General features: G+C 41.3%; 1 protein-coding gene across 1 annotated transcript; it reads right to left on the bottom strand.

Annotated features, from left to right (window-relative positions):
* Positions 1–2,522: 2,522 nt before the first annotated feature.
* LOC146176538 (kunitz-type serine protease inhibitor textilinin-3-like) lies at positions 2,523–10,221 on the bottom strand. Its single transcript, XM_084581004.1, has 3 exons — positions 10,095–10,221; positions 3,387–3,572; positions 2,523–2,688 (listed from the first exon to the last, which is right to left on the bottom strand). Exons 1-3 carry the CDS (start codon positions 10,153–10,155, stop codon positions 2,639–2,641), a joined length of 297 nt encoding a protein of 98 aa, XP_084437130.1. The 5' UTR covers positions 10,156–10,221; the 3' UTR covers positions 2,523–2,638.
* Between the last annotated feature and the right edge of the window lie 8,959 nt (positions 10,222–19,180).

The following is a 19,180-nucleotide window of genomic DNA, read 5'->3' as shown; positions in this document are numbered from 1 at the left end:
TGGGAACAGTCACTGCTTGCGTTTTCTTCGTCCAAACGTTGCTGGGGGCGCGGGAATATTATAAAGAATGGACTCAGGCACGTGACACTAGGTTATATTTCGCAGGTTTCTTTAAATATCGGAAATAACGGCCACGTGATAGTAACATTGGGCGAAAAAATTTGATATGCTATTTCCGAACCCCAGCCACAACCATGATGAAACCCACTTTACCAAAATGAATGGTGGATATTTAGCAAATTTTATCTTAGCTAATTACCTAAATGGGCAGTATGTAAAGTACTCTGAGGAGGACTACAGGACGAAAAACTATGTGTCATTCATTTAACCAAACTTTGCTGCACAGTTTTTCCTAATTCTTCGTTCAGTTTATGTAGAACACCCAGTATATATCCGTATATTTAATAAGGAAGCAGTGATGAAAAAAAAATAACCAGACGTACCACATAACTTGTTGTGCCCATCAAGCCAATAGTAATCATTGTCCCAAATACCTCACCCTTCCCACTATCTCTCTCTTTCCTCCTACCAAACCTAGATACGTGATGATGCTAACGTTGGGCCCTGGAATTAGCGCTTTTCTGATTTCTTATCTGCTTTACACCACGAGGTTTAAGAAATTCAGAAGAAGATATAAAGTTTCCACTATTTCCCGAGTGTAAAATTTGCTACTGTATTGATACCATTCTTTTTTACTACGAGCAGCATAAAATGCGCGTGAATGCGCGTAATGCGGAACGCGCGTAAATGCGTAACAATGCGGAACGGCATTGAAAAATTACGAGAAATCTGGATGAGACACCAGTTTTTAGAGACGAGCAACCATGAACGTTGCTTGAGCTATATGAAGAGAATTTTTAGAGTGAGAAAGTCGCCAGAGAAATGCCATTATCTCCATTAAAATGTTCCTTTAAAATTTCCTGAACCCCAAAATTTTGTTTTCTGCACATGTACCTGCCTATCCGGAAACGAATTTTCATTCATCGTTTGGAAGGAATTTCAGAACGAGAGACACATATCATAGCTGGAGTTTGAAGCAATTACAGTCGATTTATGTTTTTCTCCATTGTATTAACACCCAGAAATACTTTATTGAAAACAATGGCGTTACGCAGACTGATAGTGAATATAAAGTGCACTACTCGGAAAAAGCGTCACATTGGACTCACTGCTGTTTGCAACGAGCGGCAACCTCTCCATAGAGTGCTATGAATTTTCTCTGCTGGCTCCCGCATAAGAGGCTCACTTCCTAGCTGTAGGAGAACAAGTGCAAGTAGCCGCCAACTCCTCCCTCAGACAACACTGTCTGGGGGCCGGCACTTAATTAGCTGTAGTATATAAGAACAGAATCCGAAGAGGCTGTGAGGAAGCTATTCATTGCTTTCTCACCTATATGTAACCCTCATCTATCGGGACTTTCGCAAGCATGTAGTTAGTCAACTGTTTGCAAATATACGACTTATGGCAAATTTCTTTCGGTAAATTTATTTATTAAGAAAACTTGCAACGACATTACACACGAATGCAAACGTGCACCATTGTGCACATACCCACACCTCAAGACGGACGCGTACTGTCAAAATTAGGTGGCAAAAAAAACAACAATAATAAAATTAACAAAAAAATAACAACTAAGAATAAATATCGCGGCCGGTACGTATCCGTATTTCAAGGAGAGAGCGGCGGGATAAATGGGGTGCCTAATGTAAACAACGAGGACGCCGCCTTTCCGAATGCCAACATCCGCATGCATAGTCGATAATTATTGAAGTACGTGTAAAGATGTAATAATAAATTCTGCGCGTACTGTTAGGTCATTTCCTTGAATTGCGGTGACTGCCCTACTGAAAAAATTGTGTGAAGCAATAACCTCATATTTTCTCCCACAATCTCACTCAATTCACATAAAAATCACAAGTCGCATAAAATTGCATAAGGTCTCTTAGCTTCTTGTACATTATCAAAAATTATGTACGATATCTTGTGACAATGATATGAACCGTATGAGAGTCTATGCGATTAGATGAGATTTTATGAGGTTTTTGGCACGTAGAACTTTTGGTTTTTCAGTAGGGTGGGCTCCGGTCTATTAACCGTTAAACATTATGGGCTCACATGGGATCATGACAATTCCGAAATTCCTGGAAGCGACGTCGTTGTTCTTTTAGCCCAAAATTTCTTAAACCGACCTCCCGTGGCCTCCAAACTGCGTTTCAATAAGAAGGATATGCATCTATTCAGCGAGCTGATGCAAGCCGGCACGACCTCGCGCGAGGCTAGTCTACCTCCCGCATGGCGCTCTCAGTGGCCGAAGCAGCCGGAAATTAACTCGCTATTTTTGCAGTGCTTTTGTTTCCTTCAGATGAAACTGAAGCTAAAACTTTAAGGATATGACTCGATTGCATCACTAGCTTCTATTATCTGGCGTTTCCACAGTGAGCAGGGTGCGAGGAAAGAAACAGCTTTTATTGATTCTAGATAATTAAATTCACAGAACATGGTTCGAGTTTGTTTGCTTCCATTCAAATGATGCTGAAACTAGGGTAATGGCGATTTCTTCTCGGCTTTTGGAAATTCTTCAGATTTCTCTTGATGAGCCTTTATCTGACTTCATTCCTCTTGTTCGCATTTTTCTCGCTCAAGGGGCGCCAATAATCTCCTTACACGCTCTTACTGGCTCAGGGTGCACTGTAATGAATAGTTGAGTTAGGTAACACAGTGAAGCACAAAACAACAACCTAGGCAACTTTCCTGTTACTGAGAGCTTTTATGGAGCACAGGACACTTTGCATTTCAAGTACTGTCTAGAAGCACACATTTGCCAAACGACTAAAATGTAATCCTCACGCAGGTTTCGAATTAAAGGCTTGCTTCCCTTGTCGTCAATAGCAAAGCAAAGATGACAATTTTGGAAAGTTTGTGTCAGTGACAAGGCACACGGGATATGACTGTTGGGACTGCATTATGTATATATATGAGGTGCAAGATTAGCCAAATAATGTCTTCTGAGTTCCCTGAGCATCAATTTAAACGTAGCTTTATAACTTCACCAGATTTCAATTCATTCAAGCCTGTACTGTTAACCAGAAACTTGACACGGTTTACTATTGTACTCCGTGCGATAGGCATGTTTTATTTTCTGGCACTGTTACAGCTAAAACCTTGCGCTATACATAAAACAAGCCGTGTTATATTTTCCTAAATCTTAAAAGAAGCCTACGACTAACCTTGGTCTAAGGGGAGCTTTACTGGAATATATATTGGGTGGTGCCGTTGACGAGCTGATAAGCAGCTCGGTAATCAAGGATTATTTGTTTTTGTAGATGTTAAAGATGTTCGCTCTTTGTAACTCACAGTTACAAAAGCCTGAATTGGGGAGAACTCACATGAGCATTCTGTCATGCAGGCTGAGCAGTTACCATAGTTGTTGTCATTGCTACCGCATCCGCCCCACAAGAATGGTGCACAGGCCGACTGACTATAATCATAGTACCATCGTGGGATTTTAGGCCGTTCAGTCCCGCATTGTCCGTCGTGCGACCCCAGGAAACAGTGTTCGGGGCGTTTCCATCCTGCAACAGAAATCACGGTTCAAATCAGATAAATACAAAGCAACCGATAGAACGGGTTCGCTTCTGCACAACACGCCTGGAAACGGCATGGCCCATATCAAACCTTTCTTCGCGCAGGAAGTCATACTCCTATGCCAGCAAGAAAGCGTGTTCTGGCACCCTATGTGTGCTCTTGGCCAATGAACTAACGTGTTCTCGCAAGTAATGAACAATGCTTTTGTCGCATCACACTAGCCTAGTTGCCAAGACGGTACAAGCCACCCCTCTCATTATATTTATGGCGTCACCAAGCGCCCTCTACGTAATGACTTCACTTTTCTAACTTTAGTGAGTTTTTTCAAGAGTTAATCAGGCCCTTTATCGACGCATCCCTAATTCGCAATCTATCTCTCTAAAACGGACCTCCATTTTCTGCTTCCCGTGCTGCTCACTATGGTGTTTCAAAATTACATACGAGGGTTGTCATGATCTTTGATGCGGGGATATTGAAGAAAACCCTTGAGCGATTTTCAGCAATTAATTATACAAAAGATACTGGAAGGTCAATATTTCCTACGCTAAAAGACACTTGACCTAAAATCAAAGTTACAAAGTATAAATACGGATATCCGAGCAAAGTTTTCAGAGATTGATTGCAAGATATCCGAAATGAAAGTGGAGACAGTCAAGCTAGAATATCTTTATAACATGTTCCCTAGTTATCAGGCTTCCATAGTCCAGGAAGCATGTAAGCTAACTCGCCTTGATAAGAGGTGTAGTAGTTTTAACCTGATCATTTACGGCATACCCGAGGATACTGATGAAACACGATCCAATTTTAGGCACACAATAATTCGAGGCCTATAAGAAAACACAGGCGCTAATTGTGCATCAATTTTCGTCGCATTCACAGGAAAATACGGCAACATTTTTTAACCAGTCATAATTATTTCTCCATGATTTTAATTAAAAAGCAGCTAACTTTCAAAACGTCTCGAAACATAAAGGAGCCAATTTTTTCATCGAAATCGATTACACGCCATCAGCCTTAAGGAAACGGGAAAGTTGTCGGAAATTGAAAATTCCAAAAGTTGCACGATGTGAAAGCATTTTTTTTTATGACAAGTTCCACATCGATAGTGATGTGTTCATATCGGATGAGGTTTTTGAGCGGAAGAATCTATTGAAGTCTCCTCAAGCACCTTCCTTATTACCGACTCATAAACACATGTTCAAATGCTGAATAAAAATACTTGTAGCACTCTAAACGAGACACGTTCGCTTGAAGCTGTTCATTTAGCCTATAGTCTGCGCTTCACTATCATTAGTGAAACTTGCCTCCTCAGTGAACTTAGCAGCGATGTCTTAGTTCCTCGTGCAATACGAATGTTTTCATAGAGATAGTGTAACTACAGGTGGGGAGTCGCTTTTGCTTTTAAATTTCAAACATAAACCGTTCTTCGTCCAAGTACTAATGACACAGAATGTTTGTTTAAAGCTTAACTTGTTTGGGCATATTTTGTTTTAATTGCAGTGTACAGACAGCCAGAATGCAATATCTGATCCCGTTACACTCAGGGATCATATGACCTAATGCATCAAGCATACATTGATAGCGGTTGACGCAATGCCTGATGACATAGAAAGTACCGGAATCATGGAAGACTTCTAACATTATCTTAATTCATAAGAATGGGGCCTCTAAGGACTTTCGCTTCTAGAGATCAATTAGCTTACCATCTGATATGTACAAGTTTGTACTAAGGTAAATGCTAATAGGATCAGGACAACTTTAGACTTTATTCAAATTTAGGATTAAGCTGGACGTTACTCCTTCAGGAAGGGTACTCTACTATTGATGATATCCACATTATCAACCAGTTGATAGAAAAGGACTCGGAATATAACCAGCCTATACATAGCACTCATTGACTACGAGAAAGCATTTGAATCGGTCGAAACCTTGGCAGTAATGCAGGCATATGGAGATCAGGGTATAGGTGATTCATACGTGAAAGCACTGGAATATGCCTATAGTGCATGCACAGCATCCATAGTTCTGCATAAAAAAACTGATAAAATTCCACGTAAGCAAGTTGTTTGGAAAGAAGGCCCGATATCTCCAGTGCTATACAGCTTGCTTAGAGAGTTTTTTCAGGCATAGAATGGAGCAGTTAGGCATCAGGGTCAATGTCGAATATCTGAGTTATATGCGATTCGCTGATGACATTGCTTCGTTAAGTAACTCAGGGGACCAATTGCGACTAACTATTATTGATTTAGACTGGAAAAGCATGAATGTAGCTCTACAAAATAATAAAAAAAGACAAAAGTAATGTTGGACAGTAACCACAGTTTAAAATAGGTATCGAAGCGCTGGAAGTGCTAGGCGAATATGTCTTTCCTTTCCAAAATAGTAGCAAAGTGTACGGCCCCCGCCTTGCATCTCCTTCCAGTTTTCGGCAGAAATTTATCGTACTAGATAGGTCGCCCCGGGGGGTACAGCACACTGCACTCTTCGCAGCATAAGTGACTTGCTTCTGTCACTTAAGCTGTAGTTTGCCTTGAGCAGAAATACAGCATCAGGACCGGTGCTGTGAACCCAGCAACTAATTTCAATCTAGTCTTTGGAAATTTAGGTTACTTATTAGCGGCGACGAATTTTACATACCCTCAACCACCTCTACGAAACCTTAGATATAGTAAGGGTATGAGGAATTTAAAGCGAAACATTCTCAACGATGCTCCATTAACTATACACGTCTGTGTGTAACAGAATGTCGTCACAAAAAAAAGCGGGATAGGCGGAACTTAGAAACTCCTGACAAGTAAAGTCAGCAATTAAAAAGTCTCTCAGATATATTTTATTCATTGTTTAGTCTTCCTCTGGTATCATTTTCTACACACTGTATGTTCAGATGCAATCATCATGTTGAAGGCCACCGTCAAAGATATAGTTAACATAGCACCACTTAAACGTTTTTTCTGATATCATTCAGTGTCAACTGACACCCTCTTTAACATAACTGGATATTTAGGTGTAAAGATTCTCGTGAACAATACCAACAACATTGACATCAAGTAAAAACGGAGAATACTACTCACGCTAAGCTCAGGTTTTCATCTGCTAGAAGGAAATTAGAACAGCTCGAAAGCCAAGATGAAACCACACATCGGCGTTGCCTTACACTCCCTGGACTATTAAAGAAAGTGAATATGGCATCCGTCCTATCCTCTAAGTTCGGTGTCATCATCATCATTTGCCGGACAAACCCAACTGCAGGGCGAAGGCCTCTCCTATATTCCTTCAATTAATCCGGTCCTGTGCTAGCTGCCTCCGCTTGACCCCTGCGAAATTCTTAACCTCAACCGCCTACCTAACTTTCTGCCACCCCTGCTAAGCTTTCCTTTTCTTGGAATTCAGTTCGTTACCATAAGCGACCATCGGTTATTCTCTCATCTCAGTACGTGTTCTGCTCTCGCCCTTTTCTTCTCCTTAAATTCCACTGCAAGCCTGGAGCTTGAGGTTTTTCTCTTCCTATCTCTTAACGCTACCCCTATCATTTTTTGTTCCATAGCACCCTGCGTTGTCCTCAACTTGAGCACTACCTTTTCCGTCAGTCTCCCCGTTTCAACTAAATAGGTGAGTACAGGTAAGATGCAAGTGTTGTAAACTTTCCTCTTGGGCGATACCGTTAATTGTCATAATCTGCTAGTACTTGTCAAATGTGCTCCATCTGAATCTTGTTATCCTTGTTATTTTTTTTTCATGGTCCCGACCTGCGGTTACTACATGTTCTAAGTACACATATTGGTCAACTACTTCTAGTGTTTTGCTATACCTAACGTAAACTGCTGTTCTTTTCCGAGGACGTTGAGCAATAACTTAGTTTTCTGCATATTGATTTTCAGCCCTACCTATCAGCTTTTCCTGTCTAGGTCATCAATCATTGTTCGCAGTTCATCCCGTGAGTTATTTAGCAGCACAATTAATCAGCGATCCGCAGATTACTGCGGTATTCTCTATCTTCCCTTATCCCTAGCTGGTCCCATTCCAAGTCTCTGAATACTTCCTCTAAGCAAGCTGGGAAAGTACAGGTGAAATGGTGTATTTGCCTAACGGATATATTTATAGGAATTTTGTTAATTACTTTATCCATAATTTTGGTTGCTGTGCAGCCACTGTACATATCTTCCAGTATTTTCACATATGACTCATCTACACCCTAATTTCGCAATACCTGGATAACCGCCAAAGTTTCTGCAGAGTCAAATGCTTTTTTGTAATCAATGAATTCTATGTATAAGAGCTGGTCATATTCCGAGCATGTTTCTATCACTTGGTACATGGTATCTATATGATGGGTGGTAGAGTACCCTTTCCAGAAACCTGCCTTATATTTTGCTTGATTGAAGTCTATAAGGTTTTCCTGATCCTATTAACGATTATCTAGTAAATAACTGATACGTAACAGGCAGAAAGCTGACAAGTCCTTAACGTCCCCTTTCTTATGAATTAAGATAATGTCTGTGTTTTTCCATGGTTCCGGTAACGTCAATGATACAAAGCATCGCGTATACGAATAGCCAGTTTTCCTAGTACGATATCCTTCCCGTCCTTCAACAAATCTGCAGTTACCTGATCCTCTCCAGCTGCTTTCCCCCTTTTCATAGTTTCTAAAGCTTTCTTAACCTCGTCCTTCATCACTGGCGGAATGTCTGACTGCTTTTCCCTACTGCTAATTTCATTATTGTCCTGACTACTTTGGCTACTGTACAGATCAGACCTCCTCGGCTACTTTGACTATCTTGTCCATATTCGTCATAAAATTTCGACCTTGGCCCATAGCGTATACATCTGATTTTGGCCTATGCCCAATTTCTTCCTCGCTTTTAATCAGCCCCCGTTCTGTACAGCATGCTCAATTTTCTCCATGGTATGCTTCCTTATATCGACCATTTTACGCTTATGATTAGCTCTGATACTTCTGCCAGTTCAATTGATCTATTCGGCTGGAAGCTTTCTTATTTTGACGTTTCTTAATCAAATCTTTAGTCTTCTTAGACAGCTTACCGGTATCCTCGCGAACTATCCTACCGCCTACTTACTCAGCTCACTCAGTCATGATATCTTTGTAATTATGGTTCATTGCTTCGAGGCTAATTCGTCATATTTGATTAGAACAGAATATCTATTCTGTAGCGAGATCCTAATCTCTTCTGTCGTCCCCGTGATCCCTATTTCTTTGATACACTTTTTAGTCACCAATCTGTTTTCTTCCCTCTTGAGAGTTAGACTAATTCGAGACGTTACGATCTTGTACTCACTGCATCGCACTCTCCCAATTTCCTCTACATCCTGCATAATGGCGGAGTTAGAACACTGTATGCAGTCAATTTCATATGTAATCACCCCATTAGGACTTTTCCATGTCCATTTCCAGTTATTCCGTTTGTTGTAATAGAACAATACTTTTGTTAAACGCGTGCCCGCGACAATTTTCTATTACTGTTCCATTAATCAGTACACAGTATCCCATCGCCTCATCTATTGAGCAAAGTCACGCCTTAGCGGTTTCCGCCTTCTGTAGTAAACCTCGAGTTCACAGGTGTGGGTTTTGTCTAACGGTTGTACTTAGATGGAGGCGAAGTCTAAATTTGTCCGTCCATTGCGCAATTTGAGCACTCAAGATAGAAGCCTTGTTCTTTGAATTGTTTCACAGGCCTTAGATACAGTGGTATTCGTAGGCCCGAGATTCTTTTCAAGCCCATAATCTTCATTTCTCCCAAATTTGGTTTCTGTATTACATGATTTTAGTTTTATACTATTTAACGGCATTATTGAATACTCGGAGTACTACCTAGGCCATCACGTGACTGAGACCCATTGAAGCCCTGCGACCGAAAGGTAGGAAAGAAAGCTCAGAGATCAAAAAGTGGGGCGGCGAGGGAAGCATGCGAAGAAGTGGGAGAAATATTAAGGACATGTCACACTTGTTCCTCTGGACACCTGAACCGCTTACGCTGGCTCCGGGGGCAGTAGATGCTAGTCGGAACAGCCCGCTGTCTTCATCTCTTCTGTCGTTTTTTCTCTTGCGGAGCCACCGTACCGAGCAGTTGTCACTGCCGAAACGATTAAAACTAGCCAAAACAAACTCAAAAATGGAAAGTTGTGGTTTTCCTCCTTATCATTGCGCTCCATCCTTGTCGTAGGCAGCACAGAAAGACAGGTGCGGCGTGCGATAGGAGCCGTGTAAGCAACAACGCACAGAGAGGAGACCGTACATTTTGAGAAGTGCTGTGTGAAATGCGTGCTAAAGGGACTAATTGGTGCGAAAGTATAAAAAGCTTTAGCGCGAACCAGCTGCCCGCGTGTCCCAGCCACCGGTTACGGTAAGCCTGTTTAACTAGAGCATTTCCTTGTTTGGCCACTTCTTCATAACCATGATTTTTTCTTCATAACCAAGAAACAATCGATTTTCTAAAAATGTCAAATGATACCGCAAATGGTAGAAGAAGGAAACAAATATACGAAGGGCTTACCGTTAACTAAAACCAACATAAGGCAGACTAGGCCAATCAGAAAATTGACTTGTGCCTTCATCGTCACAGTGCCTGCGAGATTTGCTTAGGTTAAGGGGTTTTTCGACTGCGCTTATATTGAAACGTTAACGAACCTTTTTGGTTACTTTAGATGCGGAAATGAGCACAAAGGGCTTTGTTGTGTCAGCATTAAGTTTTGAAGAGCAAATGTTTAGGTTGCCATGAATTATTAAGAGAAAATTACATATCGGTTAGCATTTTGCGTTACTTACCACATCAGTAAGTTTGAGCACCTGTAGATACAATAGCGTGGCTTTTTCGCCTACTGGGTATATTGTGAAAATGTTGTTTTATTTTCTGTATTCCATCCCGAGACGCACGCTTTTTGCCTAGAGACCCATGCTGACGTCTTCAGGTAACGTTCAAAACGACCGTGCAAAATCATGGATGATTACTACTCGTATGATAACCAAATTTCTAAGAAAGAACCTACTGTTCTTTCTTAGAAATGAGCTTCTTAGCTTTCTTAGAAATTAGCTTCTTGGAAGAAGCTGTTCGTGCCATTGTGCAGCAGCAGGCGCATGCAGTTTTACGTTACTCAATCCTCACAGACAGCTCCCCTTAGCCTATGACGTCACCACAGCGGCAAGCAGATCTACATATGTTTGTTTTTTTGCGGATAGATAACACAATGAAATGCATTTTCTGAAGCGGCCCGCACGCTAGGAAGCCAGCGAGCATTGAATTAAACCAAGATTACATGCCAGCCATTCATCTGCCGATGTCTGTAACTGTACTAAATGAATAAAAGAAAATATTGTCTAGAGATTTCCTTTTATTTCAGCCCTTGTTCACTGACATCAGTGCAGACGATTATGATACCTAAGCACGGTAAGATAACGTGTGACTGGCTGCTGTGAAACAATGTGAAGCGTTTAAGAAAGAAAACCTGTTTTAACCGACCACTAAGCATGATATTCCCATTCTTCAGGCCGCCTATAATGCAATAAATTATTTATAAATTTGATTCCGTTATACGATGAGAAACCTTTTGTTTCTAAGATATAACTACATATAGTTAGCTCAACGCTGCAGATATTTGTGCATTGCTCTACGTGTCATATGTCACAAAAAATAACCATTAGTTCTTACATTCTGTATATATTTACTCCTGATTTTGGGCAAGTAGGATACAAGAGTAATTTTCTGTTTTGCTTATGTTTGACAATATTCATGATTGCATCATCTTTGGCATTGAATGTTGTATGTTTTCAGTATATATGCACTTCTGAACATGCGAATATTTTGATTTAAATGGGCCATCTACCTTTTACAGCAATTATTTTCATATCATATGTTGTGGCTGAGGCGTTGTTCCTGGTTACAAAAATTCCGAGAACACAGTGGAATCTACACAGGCGAAATGCGAAAGACTGGGCGTTGCTGCTGTAAACTGTGCATCGTATTTGGTCTTCTTATCATTAATAAATAAAGGCAAAGTCAGTATAATCGCTGCTATCATCATTATCACAATCACTTATTGCAGTTTAATTATCATAGTTACTATCATCCTCACGCTAGAGAAGGAGAATTACTATGTCCTTCTCACGATCCGTGGCACGGCGAGTTCATCCCTCAATTCACTTAGCTACATATTGCAAGCCTGCTAAATGCAGTAATTTCACAGCATAAAATGTCAATATTCAGAGAAGTATACACAAGCATCGCGATGCGGCAGCCAACTAGACGGTTCTGCCTACGTAGCGTACACTTCCTGCACCAAAGCGCCCTGCTCTCGGAATAAAAACTTCAACGATTGTTGTTGTTCGAAATGACGATCCCATATACAGTTTTTTCATAAACTAAATAGACCGATGAATATAAACAAACCATAAGGCACATCACGGTCCTTCCGAAAGGGCAAACATGAAGATTATATGGCGTGATCTATATTTCCTTCCATACAGACCACTCCAAAATGTGCCAGAAAAAAACCAGCATCACGGCTCTGATTGAAGCATTGGTTAATGGTCTCTGGCATGTTAGACAGGCGAAAAACATAGCTCTTGGCATAAAAATATACCTGTCATGAAGCAATGTACTGACAAGGAGACTTGATACTTGATATGTACAATTTAAGAAGAACATTTTTGCAGCTGACCCAATGCATATGCGCTTGACACGCTCTAAAACGCTAGCGTCAAGAAGCTCCTGATAAGGTTGCTGATTGAATGGTATTGGTGAACTTAGAATGAGTAACAACCTCTGTCATTTGTCTTCTGGATAGGCTATACGGGCTAATAAATAGCGCGCGGGAGGGCGTTTAAGGAGTATGCAACCTCCATAACCAACTTTCATCGAATCCCTTCATGCGCGTTGTCAATTAAGACGCCTAATAAAAGTACGAGCTGTTTTAGTTGCTTTTTCTCAGAGGTTCTATCATGCTAAAAGGAAAAAAGAAATCCTGATCGTGGTGCTGTTGGTTAATGCTGTCAGCTGGGTTCCAAGGCATGAAGGTTCGATGCCCGTTGAAAGCAGAATTTTATTTTTCTGTTAATTGAGAAGTGGAACCTGCAATATCTAACCACAGTTTCTGCGAAGGTAACTCAAGAGTTGTTAATTAATTTTGGAATAATAATGCGCAGCCCTCACGAAGATCAGTTAAACGAGTTAAATGGTTGCGTGAAGGGTCAATGCGGTATTTTCCATCACCTTTGGATTCGGAAGTCGTAGGATCGAATCGTAGCAATTGCATATGGCTGGTTGCTGGTAGTCGTTAATTAAATTTCTAATGATAATATTACGATCACATTGATCAACAAAAAATTCTTCTACGCTTTATTTAGTACCAGTCGGTCGCTTTTGGTAACCAGTGTATGCCTCAAAAGTAATATTTATTTGTAACTGTAATCCTTGATTGACACTTGTAGGAATGGACAAGCTAGGTTGAGCAACATCTGCATGTTTAGTATGCTAGGCTTAAGCTAGGAAAGTGGTACATCGTATTAAGAAATGTGGCGCAACAAACACAAACACAAGAGAAGATACGATAAGATACTCGTAACTGGGGAGCGGTAGCATTTACTTCGAAGATGTATTTGTCTTGAAGGAAATGCTGCCGCTCTCCAGTTACGAGTATAGAGAAGAACGCAAATTTTACAGACAGTAGTCCATTAGTTGTAGATGGTACTAGCCACAAACGTGAAATGGATCTAGTGCATAGCATGCCCCACCACTCCCGCTCACACCACACCACACCACACCACTCAGCGTCTATGCAAGGTTTTATTTGTGCGCCGAAGCAATCGCTTGCAGTTGCACCGCTTTGTTTTCTACATGGCTTGTTCGGCAGTGGCCTGGAGTATATCTGGTGTGGCGCATAGCTCGCCAAGCACTCGCTTTTTGTAATGTGCTCTGTACACCTATTTCATCAGGCAGCATTGCTCGGGTTATGCAGTTGTGACGGTGGTGATATTGTATTTCCGCACGATGCAGATGCGCACGCGTCAAGAAGGGATGCTGGCCTGATATTAACGTAAGAAAACAGTGCGTCCGTGCTTCCTGGTCGTGTATGCAACGGTCCCCTGAAGAGAAGAACACAATGAGCTGACGACGCAACAGAGTAACAAGCTCGATTCGAAATTCCCAATCGCTGTTCGAGCTAATGCCATCACGATCACCGACGTCGGGAAGCATTCAACGCACGTGCATAGTACCGTGTCGCCTTGATTTTATAGGTCGCGGAAGCATGAAAGAGCAAAGTGGTCTCGTCAAATCTCGTTCTGTGCCCATTGTTTACCGTTTCGGGGCCTGCTTAACTGAAAATCTTTGCAGAGATGTCGGCACTGCACTGCATTAAATGGGGATGCCATTAACTGTAAGAATGTCATGTAGATTTAATAAAATGTGACACTTTTTTCACATCCACTCAAGGTTACAATGAACCGAGGTCAGCAGCATTTCATGCCAAAAAGAAAATAATATTGGCAGGCCAGCCACTGGAATGCATACTTCTATTCATCGCACCAATGCGAATAAGAATGAGAAACGGTGAAATTTTAAGTTAGCTTACACTCTGGGTTGTTGTTGCTGAAGATGTTAGATCTAGGAACTTATCTTGCTGGGCAAGTCAGACTGTGCGCTGATACTAGTTCGGCTCAAGTTCAGATGGAGGCCAAAAGGCACGTAGTCGTCAGTCATTAATTGGAACTTCCCGGGTGAGGCCACGTCGCATGCTGTTAGGGAAGAGCTAAGAAACCCAGAATAACCACACATGATGTCCTACGCTATTCGATTCCTTTCTCACATTTTCGTATGGAAGAAGCTGGCTGAGTTGGCAGCTCCCTTCCACTCGATCACGCCGACTATCAATGTGGCTTCGTACAACCTATCCATCAGTCACTGCCTATTCTTGTCTATCAACAACTAGCATTTGTCAGCAGCATGAACGGGATTTGTGACGATGCGAATATGAAACGCGTATCGCAGAAGTCCCAGTGGTTGCTACGGCAGCCACTGGGTTTTGGGTGCTAAAATAGAGGCTGCTATGAACGGTCATTGATGTTATTCGAATTATCGACTGCACGAAACAGTTCAGCCAGTTAGGCGCATACAATTTCAATACTCGGCTTGGGTGATCACATTAGTGTAGTTCTCAGAAAACAAAAAATTGTAGAGCTTCAATTATGGTTTGGTTTAAGGCGTTTAACGTCCGAAAACAACTCAGGCCATTAGAGGCACTATAGTGGAGGGCTCCAGAAATTTTGACCCGCTGAGTTCTTCAATTTAGACTGACATCGTATAGTACACTGGCGCCTTTCCCCTTGGCACAGCCTTGTACTTAGGCAGATCAGTTGAGCGTCCTAACCACAGCACCGCTTCGGTGGGGCGGTTCAACTGTCATTGATCCAAGTTTCACGAGCGTTAGCCATTGGCCGCAGCCGTAGTCGCTGCTGCCGATTCGATCTCGGCTCGCTTCTGCACTTGGTAAGCTTCTCGCCAACGGGCCCACAATCATCCAAATCAAATTATGGGACTGCGTTTTTGTTATTCGATTTTCTCGGCAGCCTGTCTGACACGACTTTCGTCTATATTTAGCGAGATGATGTATGTGTACGGCGTATTTTATGCAGTTGTATGAAGGAGCTTAGCATATGGAATACCATGAGGTTCAATAAGTAGCTTGAGAGTGATTTGCAGATGGAATTATCGAGACGACAATCCTTTCCGCACAGGGTGAGAGTCTGCTGCAGTTTTACAGGATGCTTGATCGAATGCGGGGATAGCAGAGTGACTTCGTTCCTGAGAATGAGGAAAAAGACTGCGATATTTGCTATAGTGCCTTAGGCGCTATATGTTTTCTGCACAGCGCGAGATGAAGAGGAATATGTTTACTATACGCAGCGTGGTATGAAACAATATGCGGCGCACAAGTACGCGGCCACATCTGTGGAACGCATTAGGTACTAGTTCCACAATAACACGAAACTAGCCAGTGCAGCGTACACACCGGATATCCTGAGTCGATGGCGACGAACCAAGATCAGCTGCCCCAACTGCCCTGCTGACTCCGTTGACCTGCACCACTTGATCTGGACCTGTACTGGCATGGCTTGCCTCTGCGGCCGCTACACGTCTTCTCACCACATTCAGACTTACGAAGACTAGACAGTCCCGATACGGACGCCAAGCGCAAGCTTAGTGCCCTGCTAGACGTCATGTTGGAATCTGGCGCCCTCAACCTCACCTAACCTACCCCCTTCCCCTCTAGGCCTCAGGTCATACTCATGAATAAAAATGTATGAATGAATGAATGAAACTAGCAAAAGAACGCAGTACATATAACATTGCATAAAGACCTGAACAGTTTCGGTCATGAACTCGAAGCTTTATAAGAAGATTTATTTCGCAGTTGTATTCTGCAATGAGACCACATTTTTAAGGAAGAGGTCTTCGTTCACACACCTATATTTATATTTTTGGAGGGGAAATATAATTTTCATATTCTCTACATAGGGGCAGGCTAGGAATAATGTGCTGGAGGTCACATTTTCAGCTTGGTGCACAGGGGAGTTTTGCAACAGCGGCCTCAGAGCATTGGACTCCACACAGCGCTTTTGCCTTCTTACGACAGCACGTCGAGAAGCAGTGTAGCTGTGCCATTTATTGCTCCATGCTACTTTCACAGAAATATGTTTTCCAGATTGGACTGGAATTTTTCAGCATTTAATCCGCGTGGACGAGTAGGCGCCAGTCGCAAAGTTTGGAGGAGTACCGTTCCACAGCGCTGTTTTCTTACTTAGGATGTTATAGACATATAACGGCTCAGGCCACAACACAACTTTTATAGGTGTGGCTTTGTCTGAAACGTTTAGTGGGATAGAAAAGCGCAACTGATGATAAACTTGCGCAATTAGTGGGAGAGAGTCGCTTTTGTTTGAGGAGCTACGTACGCACACCTGAGATGGACATCTACTTGTGCAGCTGGTTGGAACCTATTGTTGAGAGCGGACAACATTAAAGCAAATAGCTATCTCGCATTGAGTGTGCAGAGAAAGCTAGACAAATAAACAATACTCAAAAGCACATTGACACTGCGTAAAGTTATTTTACAGGGCAGAATGAAAATCCCACATATTCATGATCTTGTCAGCGAGGCGACGTCTATCGTAGTGCGCGCACAAGCGACAGATGCTTGACATGGAACCTCATTTTCATGTCCAATGTCTCTATCGACAGCGCAACGACAGAACTATTATTAACAGAACTATTAAAGAACAAACAAAGAAAAAATGCTGCACAATCTAGGTTGCCTAATCACTGATGAAGGAGCGACATTTAGAGATCTTCCGTTGTTTTTACTATTTCTTCCAGTGAAAGTGAAATCTTGCTTATCAATATTCATAAATACCTTTAACGAGTTTCTTTTGACAATAGTAGTCATGGGAAGTAGGAAAACCTTATTGCTAATCTTATTTTACCTGTATCTTCATTTCCTAAACTACTTGTAGCTTGCCTTTTATCTTAACTGGTCTAAAGCTCTTATAGATACTTAATGATGTGGTGTGCTGATAGCCCTTTCGCAAACACCTAGAATATTTCGCCCTTAACATTCGATGGGACTTAGAAATTATATGCGTTGTTATTAAACTAAATTACAGTAAAATTATTTTAGGTGCTTGTTATCGAGCTCCTAACGCTTCATCCAGTTCACCTCCATCTTCATGACGCCATAAACATTTTAACTTCGCGTTACCGGCCAGCACATATGTTTTTACTCGGCGACTTTAATTTGCCACGTATTGATTGACCCTTGGTTGCTGACCTTAATAAACCTTACTCGTTGATATCCCAGGAGTTTATAGGCTTATCTTCGTGCTTCAACTGAACGCAAATCGTCACACACCCTACATGAATCACTGAAAATACTGCAAACATACTGATTTATTTCTTTTTTTCTAGCCCCAAACTGTGTTCACAAATAATATACTTGTCAGATGTAAGTGACCACATTACGCTTAAATTTTCTATCACTATATAACAAAAGAAGTCTGTTCAAAAGACCAAAACCTTGCGCAATTATTCCCGTGGAGATGTCATCAAAATAAACAGCTATCTAGGTCATTTCTTATCAGTACTTATTAATAACTACGATTTACACACTGTTGAGGACAAAAGGTATTTGTTTAAACTAAAGATTACCGAGCTTATAAACCGTTACATACCAGTTCGAAAAACCTCGTGCAAACAAAAGGCACCTCAGTATAACACATACATCAGACGAATTTCTAACCGAAAAACGCGTTTATATCGTCTAGCTAAAGCATCTCATAGCCAACGTCGATGGTCACTGTATCACTGTGCGAACGAAAACTACGTTTCAGCGGTTAAAAGTTCGAAAACATTGTTTCTTACTGAGACATAACCACACATACTAACAGAATTTCTAGAAAATTTTGGAAAGTTCTTAATTCAGCTGACACATTTAAAATCGTACTTGCCATCCTTAACGATTAAGCTAGCCCTGATCATGAATGCTCAGTAATACTGAACAATGTCTTCTCTAGTCATTTTACTACAGATGTGCCGGCGAACATACCAGAATGTTGTGCCCATAATTACTTGCCTATGTATGCTGCTGTTTTCAAGCCGGAATGAATGTCAATAATTTTTGATAGCTTGAAATCATTTTCAGCGCCCGGTATCGACTATACTAAGGAAAAAGTTTTAAACAGTACTAAAATGTTTTCTTCGATCATTATAGCCTTAATATTTCTGCAATCATTAGATATGCCATGATTCTGCAGGACTGGAAGACAGCGAAAGTGATTCCAGTACATAAATACATAAGTAGATATAACTATCGCCCTATCTCTATCACCCTTGTAAAATCATAAAATCATTGAACATGAGTTGTTTTCCCATATAGTAAATTTTCGGAAGCGAAATCATTTTTTTTTTATCCCGCAAAGCATGGTTTCCAGAAATCACATTCATGCGAAACACAATTTCTTTATTCAATCATAAGTTACATGCCATTCTTGACTGCCGCTCCATCCCCGATTGCATCTTGTTGAATTTTTCCAAGGCATTCGAGGAGGTTACTCATCGTCTCTAGTTACTAAAATTACGCATGCTAGGTCTTGACTTACACATAGTAAATTGGCTTGAATGCTTTCTTACAGGACGTCAAAAATTTGTAACAGGTAGTGGCGTGCACCTTCCGTTACACCCAATTTTTTCCGGCGTTCCACAAGGCACTGCCCTTACCCCTTACCTTTTTTCATATTCAATAACGACCTCCATAATTTCATTAAGCCATCAATTCACTTATTTCCTGACGACTGCGTAATATTTCATTAAATTTAATCTAACGCTGACACACGAGCTATTCTAATATTAACCATACGTTCTCTTAATGCGAAACATGGCAAATGATGCTTAACGTTAATAAGTGTAAATTCATGCCATATCCCAAACAAATAACCTTAACAATAACGCTCTTGAGAATGTCACTTCATATAAGTGTCTTGGCTTTCATATCACTTCAAACCTCAGCTGAAAACCTCACTTCAAACTCATCATCT

Source organism: Amblyomma maculatum, chromosome 10, assembly GCF_055883805.1.
Source record: "Amblyomma maculatum isolate TAMU_Amacu chromosome 10, ASM5588380v1, whole genome shotgun sequence".
Lineage (NCBI taxonomy): Eukaryota > Metazoa > Arthropoda > Arachnida > Ixodida > Ixodidae > Amblyomma > Amblyomma maculatum.
This window is presented reverse-complemented; position numbering and strand designations above follow the sequence as displayed.

Coding starts and splice junctions, on each gene's coding strand:
- LOC146176538 (XM_084581004.1), bottom strand. CDS start 10,155: ATGAAGGCACAAGTCAATTTTCTGATTGGCCTAGTCTGCCTTATGTTG. Junction 3,573..10,094: donor TATGTTGGTTTTAGTTAACG/GTAAGCCCTTCG, acceptor TTTCTGTTGCAG/GATGGAAACGCCCCGAACAC. Junction 2,689..3,386: donor CTGCATGACAGAATGCTCAT/GTGAGTTCTCCC, acceptor TATTCATTACAG/TGCACCCTGAGCCAGTAAGA.